The following is an 8,322-nucleotide window of genomic DNA, read 5'->3' as shown; positions in this document are numbered from 1 at the left end:
TCTTTATAATTTATTAAACATAGTTGTAGGCTAATAGTCTCATATCTGAAGCAAATGTATCAGTTAGATTTTTAATGTATTTGTTTAATCAGTGTTCATATTGCTGACTGGGCCTTTAAGAGAGTGCTGAAATCTGAATCCACCCTTGGTGCAATGTTTCATTTCAGTCATTCCAGAGCTGCATGCGCGTGACATGTGAGGTAGTCAAACCTGAAACTATTAATGCCAGGATAGAGAATTTGACAGTCTTGAGACACTTCTTGTCTCAAAGTGAACTTCTAAGAGACTTGAAAGCACAATGTGTTTGTTACAGTTATTCTTTGAAAAAAGTCCTAATCACACCAGTTTCTTTGACCCACTTCATTGGTGTGTGTGGGGTCTATTTTTGGGTACCTTGCTCAGAGGGGCTGGGCAGAGGGGAGGGCAAACATAGCTTTGTCTCTGGCAATGTTCCCCTGGCCCCTCTCAACCCCCCTTACCAGTACTTTGACCAACATCAACAACATGTGCCGTGTGGCGAAAGAGCACGAGAGTATACTCGTCTTTATAACCTAAAGATATTAGCAGGATTACTTAACACCACTGGGAGTTGATGAGTTTGGTAAGATTAGTGTGCTTACTGCATGGCCCAACTAATAATGCATGATTAGGACTGATACTAACCTTAACTGTGCACCCCTCTTTGACAATGGTCATATTTCCCTGTCTTGTGTTGTTGTACTTCCCTCTTGAATACAAATAATGACTGTAGTTTACAGAGATATGCATCCTTTATAGTCCATTAGTCATGTGGACAACTTGTGCAAACCTGCTATTATGGTTATGGTGGCTTGTATAAGGATTAGGATGCATTAGTATTAGTATTGCAAAATGTTTGAAGCATGTTATTGGCCATTTGTAGTATAATTCTGGAATGACACCAGTGTTAATTTTGACAGCAAATTCTGATTTAGTCTTAGTCTTAGTCTTTTGAATAACCCACCGTTTAGTTTTAGTCCTATTTTAGTCTTCTGAAATTGTTTAGTCTTAGTCTAGTCTTAGTCGACTAAATATCAAAACCGTAGTCTTTTAGTCTTAGTCTTAGTCAACAATTACACTGCAGCAAATTCTGATTTAGTCAGTCTTAGTCTTAGTCTTTTGAATAACCCACCATTTAGTTTTAGTCCTATTTTAGTCTTCTGAAATTGTTTAGTCTTAGTCTAGTCTTGGTCGACTAAATATCAAAACCTTAGTATTTTAGTCTTGGTCTTAGTCGACAAAATTAACACTGAATGTGCAGCAATTATTTTCTGTGGGATTGAAAAGAAGAGTTAGTGAAGAGTTACAGTACTGCATCTAAGTTTGTCATATTGATTTGAGTTCTCAGTAACACAATAGCCATTGCTGTTTGATGAGAAATGTACATTATGGTAACAGATTAAATGCAACCTTGTGTTTCTGTTTCCTTATTATAGAAAACCCTTTCAGAAAGAAACAACCCCTTCAGTAGTTGACTGTGTGACTGTGAACATTATCTTTTTAAGATAACCATCCAGTTATCCTGTTGACATTTCTATATTATTGCTGCTGACAAGAGAATCAATTAGTATGGATCCTAGAGCCAAACATGGGCTAGTGCTGCTGGACCAGCTAAGAAAGATGAAGGAGACTGAGAACCTGACAGATGTTGTGCTGGTTGCCGAGAACATCAGTTTCCCCTGCCACCGTGTTGTGCTATCTGCCTTCAGTCCCTATTTCCGCGTGATGTTCACCTGCGGCCTGCGCGAGAGCAACAACAGGGATATATTCCTACGCGACACCCCAGCAGACAGCTTGGCCTTGCTCTTGAACTACATGTACACCTCAGATCTCCCACTCACCAATGACAATGTGCAGGGAATCTCCATCGCAGCCTTCCTCCTGCAAATGGACGAGGTCTTCCGTCGCTGCAAGTTGCACATGATAGAGAACATGGACGTCTCCAACTGCCTCGGGGTCTATTATTATGCACGTGAGTTGGGCGCAGAGGAGTTGGCCGACAAAGCCAAGCGTTTCCTGCGGCAGCACTTCGTCCGTGTCTGCCAGTGTGACGAGGTACTGGAGCTGGAGGCCCACCAGCTGGGGAAGCTAATAAGCTCTGATGACCTTAATGTTTCACGCGAAGAGACCATCCTGGATGTGGTTCTGCGCTGGGTCAAAAGCAACACTCTGGGGTATGGAGAGGGCATTGGAGAGGGCCGCTGCCAACATCTCCCGGAGCTCCTTAGGAAGGTGCGCCTGCCTCTGGTGAACCCTGACTACTTGAGGGAGACCATGAAGAGGAACACGGACCTGCTGGCCGATGCCGACTGCCTTGAGATGCTGAACGAAGCACTGCAAGTCACAGCAATGCATCCATCAGCTGCACCACGCAAACTGAAGCTGCGGTATGGCATGGAGACCACAGATCTGCTGCTTTGCCTTGGTAATGATGGTGGTGGAATTCGGTCACGATATGGCAACTACGTTGACAGCAGCTTTTGCTACGCCCCATCCACAGGGCGAACCTACTATATCACTTCACCTCGCTACGGAGATTCTCTGGGCTATGTGGGTGCAGGAGTTGTAACTGAAGAAAATGTCATTATAGTGGCAGGAGAAGCAAGTGCACGCAGGATAGCCAGACAGAAGGACATAAAGGTGGACATATTCAGGTAAGAAGAAAAAGTGCAAATGATTTACATTTGATAGGAACTTCACATTTATTTTACCTGCAAATATTTTTTGATAAATATTATGGTTATCTGGTACCAGGTACAAAGTGGAGGCCCAAGGTTGCTGGGAGCACCTGAGCTCAGCAGAATACCGTGACTCCTACGCGCTGGGATCCCTGGGTGACACCCTGTATTTGATGGGTGGGCTGATGAAGCTGAAGAACGAGTGCCTCATCACTAACAGCGTGGAGCGCTGGTCTCTGCAGGGAGGGCCCTGGCGCAGCGCAGCCCCACTGCCATTGCCTTTGGCCTACCACAGCGTGGTCAGACTGAAAGACCGACTCTACGTCATCGGCGGTCGAACGCCACAGGTAATTAGGGCTGTCACGATTACAAATTTATGTTGACAATTAATTGTCACACTAATAATTATGTTTTTATGGCATTGAACATCGGAACATATGAATACAAAAATGATTTCTGTTTGCTTTGCAATAACAAAATGCACAGGGCAAATATGACAAATAACTGAAATATACAAAGAAATTACTGACATATTTATACAATTTATACTTCAAAAAAAGGTTAAAATAGAGGAAATAGCTGATTTCCTAGAATATGTGAACTTGTTTCAACAAACAAACAAAATAATTGCGATTCGACGATTATTTAATAATTGTGACAGGCCTACAGGTAATGTCAATTGTCAATGTATGATTTCTAATCAACTCAAATGATCAGTTATCAAACCCATCCCATTTGTCAGTAATTGTGTGTAATGTATATCATACAACACCAAGATATCTGTCTCACACACTGAGACAATATTCTGTATTTAGCCATCATTGTGTCAATGGGTGAATGCTCCTTGTCCACTCTGCCCCCCCCCCAGACCTCCCTCATCGATGATGAGCCTGATCGCCTTAGTAACCGCCTTCTGGAGTATGACCCAGACAAAAACAAATGGACGGAGCTAGGTCCCATGAAGTTCTCAAAATACCGCTGCGGTGCTGTAGCACTCAATGGTGAAATCTATGTAATAGGTAAGTTTAGTTTAATCAGTAACATCAGTGGAATTTTATGATTTAATTTTTATAAATTTCCATTATATTTTTCATGAAATACACACATATATATTGTGATGTATCTTAATATTTCTGTTGGGTGACTGAATGATAATAATAATTATTATTAGTTACAGAGATGGAGGTCTTTGATGTTAATCAACTTAATTTCCACTCACAGGAGGCATTGGCTGTGAGGGTTCAGACCGTGGACAATCACGTCGATGCCTGAATGTGGTGGAGATCTACAACCCTGATGGAGATTATTGGAGGGAGGGTCCCTCTCTCCCATCTCCACAGCTGTCACTGCGCACCAATGCCTCAAATGCAGGTGTGGTGGGTGGCAAGCTTTACGTGTGTGGATACTACAAAGGAGCAGGTATTGTATTAATGCATATAAAGTATATATCTTTACATGCAGTGGTGAAAGAAGTACTCACATTTGTTACTTAAGTAAAGGTATCAATACTGCAATGTAGAAATACTCTGTTACAAGTAAAAGTCCGATATTCAAAATTTACTTGAGTAAAAGTATAAAAGTGTTGGAATCAAAACATACTTAAAGTACCAAACGTAAAAGTACTCATTATTCAGAATGTCCCATTCCACAAGTTTTAAAATGCACTGTATAAAGATCATTTGAAAATAGCAGATCTACAAGCTCACAATGCACCGCAAAGCGACACGAGTGAGCTTGTAGATCGGCTATTTTTAAATAGCCAAAGTATAGGGCTGAGGTGGTTAATGTATGTTTTTTTAATAATAATCAAAATCTACAAAGTAACTAGTAACTAAAGTTTTCATATAATTGTAGTGGAGTAAAAGTACGATATTTGCTTCTGAGATGTAGTGGAGTAGAAGTAATACGTATTTAAGTACAAAATTGTACTTAAGTACAGTACTTGAGTACATGTACCTAGTTATTTTACACCACTGTTTACATGTACTTGTAACTTTGACTTTACATACCTTTTTTATTCCTCGATAACCCTTTAGACCGCCATGATGATATAACAAAGGACCTTTTGGAACTGGACCCGTGGGAGAACCGATGGAGCGTCGTGGCCCGGCAGGCTCTAATGCATGATAACTATGACGTTTGCTTGGTGGCCAGTCTCAACCCCCGGGGCCTCATGGCCCCACCTGCGGACTTAGTGAGACAGTGACACCTTTGTCAAATAGGCACTAGTAAAGCCTAATTTATACTTTGTCGTATGAATTGGGATCATAATTCTGTACAACCAGTTTGATTCAGTGCATTCAGTGTCATTCATTTAGTTATTCTTCGGTGAGTGACACAGTCGTACAACAAAGCCACAATTGGCCATAATAATCAATTTGAGCTGCTTGTGAAGTAGTTTGTCACCCACTTACTTACTTAATCCTCTTCGTCCCAAGTGGGACATAAGGCTTCGAGTTTGTCACCCACAAAAAGGCAATTATTTTTCAAGCACAAAAGTGACTGAGGCTGCTGCACAAGCACAATATATATCTGCATTTGAGCACTTTTTAAAAGAAGATAAGGATACTGTAGGACTTTGTAAATATGTGTTACCTTTTTATCTTCTTATGTAATGCCTATAGAAACGTTAGATTGCATAAAATATACTGCTATGTTGAGTAGAAGTGAGTGGAGTGAGTAGAGTGTTAACTGGGATACAGCATTTTCAGACTCTATTTTTAGCACTTAAAACATACATTGGTTTGTTCCAATCTATCATGAAAGATATACCATAAAATAAAATAAAATAAAATAAAATATTTTGTATGTTAAGGATGAACATTAAAGCAGCACTATGTAGCTTTTCTTTAGTGAATAAAATGTAATTTTGTCCAATCTTTATGGTAGAGTATGTTAATACAATATAACTTATACAATTGGGGTGGTTGTATTTTGTCCCCCTGCTCTTCTATTGAGACATTTAGATCGTGTCAAAGGTCATGTCTCACCTAGACACAGGATCTGACATGAATTTTGACCTGATGGTCAAGATTCAATGTATCCCCTGAGCAAGCAGGCAGGCTCTATTAGCTCAATGATAAAAAAGAAATGCAGCACTTGCACAGGAAACCGGGTTCAAATCTGGGGTAGAAGAGGAAAGTTACATACTGTACCAGTAGTGCTTCTTTAACATATGTCACTAAATGAGTTTATAAGCCATATGCTCAAATCGGCATGTTAGACAGTGGACAAAAATGATTCTTTAAGCATTCAGTGCTTTGAGTAAAAAATAATGATGCATTATCTTCTTACACAAAAATCAATCCACAAGATTTAAGTGTTCATAACCCTCTGTAAATGGAAAAGCTATTTGCTTTATTATCAATGCGTAAAATACAATTAACAATAAAAAAAAACATCCATGAATATACAATGTCATCCCATTCATTACATTACATCCAGTGAACCATTTTTGTTTTTTGTAAACATACAAGAATAGCCTATAGAAAATCCCAGTTCAGTCCAACACAGGGGTCCCAGAACATCACTGACCACTGGTACACGGTGAGGAAGTGAATGTTGGATGTGCTTGTTTCAACAATGGAGACTGTCAGTCAGACAGTCAGGACATTGACTATTCTAGTCCAGCACCAGAGTACAATAAAGAAAAGGAAAACAATCCAATATTGCAAAAGGGACATTTTTAAACGGGTGACATGTGGGGGATGGTCACACATGAAGGAACACAGCACACAATTTCTTTGAGCGGTCAGAACAGCCTGCCATGCGCTATAGAAAGCACAACTTATGTTGCATGTAAAACAGAAATGCATTTAGGTCAGAGTACAGTATAAGACTTGACTGGGATTGATCCAATCAATCCAATCCATTGGGGTCAATTAACGTTTTAAGGTGTGAAGGTTATTAACAATTAGACTAAACATATTGCAGATCAGGTTAGTAGTCTAAACATTGAGTAAATTGAGATAAACGTATCAGTACAGCGGCTTAGTGTATCACATCTATTTTTGTGTTACAAGTTTTGGAAACAATCTAAGTTGAAAGTCAGTTATGCCAGTTATGGGTATTGACATACGTCAATTAAATGTTGCACATCTCCACCGTTTTCCATCTTAAGCAAAACACTGCACTAAACATAACAATATGTCAATCAACCAACAGTTAATTTGTACAAAATCAGACATTTACATTACATCTAAAAAATATAAACAATTTACTCCTCATCCACACTGAATGGGTCAGAGTGACCAAAGTCAAACAACTGCCACAAGCCTTTGGGTGTCTCTGAGATCCCTGCCTTGGTCTCAGCTGGTAACTTGTCTAAGACCGTCTCAATCACTGCAGGGCTGCTGCTACTCCCCTCAGACCAAAAGTTGAACGGGGTGATGAAACGTCCATTGCCTACGTTTGATCTGGTTTCCCTGCACTGCTGGTGTGGCTTTGACTGAGGGGCTGGTTTGACGTTGACTAATCTGTTCAACTGACGGTCTGGTTTGACGTTAATAAATCTCTTTGATCGAGGTTCTGGCTTGAGGCCCACCACACTCTTTAACTGGGGGTCTGGTTTCATACTGACTAAACCCTTTGGATCATGAGCTGAAGAAACACCTTGCAGATTGATGTTGTAAGTCTGGCTGTTTTCATAACAGATAGTCCCCTTCTTCCTTTGCGGTGGCAGCAGCGGTCTTTTCTTGTTGATCTTACGACGCCAAGCAGTAGGTCTGCTCTTTACCTTGAAGCTGCTGCCCTGATTCTGGGATGGTGGAACTTCACCCTGGCTGTTTTCAATCTGGCTGAGTGTAAGCCACTTGTCCTCGGGTTGGCTCTTCTGCTCTTCATTGAAGAGTGTTTGTGTCAGCCCTGGGGATGTCTGGATCGTGCTGTCTGTCAGCTCCGGAGATTTCTGGATCGCGCTGACTGTCAGGCCTGGCGATGTCTGGATCGCGCTGTCCGTTACTCTCACAAGAATGGGCTTTGTAGAGTGCTTTGAGACCAAGGTGTTAAGGAGGGTCACAGCCTCTTCGAGCATGGTCTGTTCTCTTCTGTGCTCATGTGTAAGGACTTCCAGATTCTTCTCCAAGCCTTTCACACGGGAGCCAAGTTCTGTGGAGGCCACTCCAGTCTAAAGTCCAAGCATAATAAATAATCATACATCAGAGTCATTAATCAGAAAGGTTATTAGCCACCAAACCACAAATCAGTGTTGGCATCCTTCATAAGCTATACTAATTACCTTGAGCATGTTTTCGTCTATTTCTGTCAGGAGCTGTTTTTGTGAACTCATTTGACTCAGCGTTTTCTCAAACTGCTGTGCAATGCCATTGTGAAGGCTGGAGAGGTTTTTCTGCACTGTGATAAAATGAATGAATAGAAAAAACATACATACATTTATTTACACACACTTCAGGATCCCTGTGGCATTTATTTCGACCCACATCTCCGAAGTCAACAGTCAAAGTGTTAACATTAATAGATAAGAAAGTATATAACAACAAGTTTACAAAGTTAAATAATGTTTACATTGCATAACAGGTAAATAGCTCCATCTACTGGTCCTGGGAAACCAAATGTATTTAGTCTTTGTATCCAGGTATTACAGGGTTTAACCATTCAAAAAACTTAT

At 40.7% G+C, this 8,322-nt stretch overlaps 1 protein-coding gene across 1 annotated transcript; it reads left to right on the top strand.

The window, feature by feature from the left end:
- Positions 1 to 490: 490 nt before the first annotated feature.
- Positions 491 to 6,421, top strand: kbtbd12 (kelch repeat and BTB (POZ) domain containing 12). The gene is made up of 6 exons (XM_084062138.1): positions 491 to 601; positions 1,455 to 2,672; positions 2,773 to 3,043; positions 3,565 to 3,715; positions 3,918 to 4,115; positions 4,733 to 6,421. The coding sequence occupies exons 2-6, from the start codon at positions 1,588 to 1,590 to the stop codon at positions 4,900 to 4,902; spliced, it is 1,875 nt and encodes a 624-aa protein (XP_083918264.1). The 5' UTR covers positions 491 to 601; positions 1,455 to 1,587; the 3' UTR covers positions 4,903 to 6,421.
- Positions 6,422 to 8,322: the final 1,901 nt, after the last annotated feature.

Source organism: Gymnoscopelus microlampas, assembly GCF_963454915.1.
Source record: "Gymnoscopelus microlampas genome assembly, chromosome: 7".
Taxonomy (NCBI): Eukaryota; Metazoa; Chordata; class Actinopteri; order Myctophiformes; family Myctophidae; genus Gymnoscopelus; species Gymnoscopelus microlampas.
This window is presented reverse-complemented; position numbering and strand designations above follow the sequence as displayed.

Excerpts from the sequence above, each read along its gene's own strand:
- kbtbd12 (XM_084062138.1), top strand. The coding sequence starts at position 1,588 with ATGGATCCTAGAGCCAAACATGGGCTAGTGCTGCTGGACCAGCTAAGA. Across the intron at positions 2,673-2,772 it reads ATAAAGGTGGACATATTCAG|GTACAAAGTGGAGGCCCAAG; the intron begins GTAAGAAGAAAA and ends ATCTGGTACCAG. Across the intron at positions 3,716-3,917 it reads TGGTGAAATCTATGTAATAG|GAGGCATTGGCTGTGAGGGT; the intron begins GTAAGTTTAGTT and ends TTCCACTCACAG.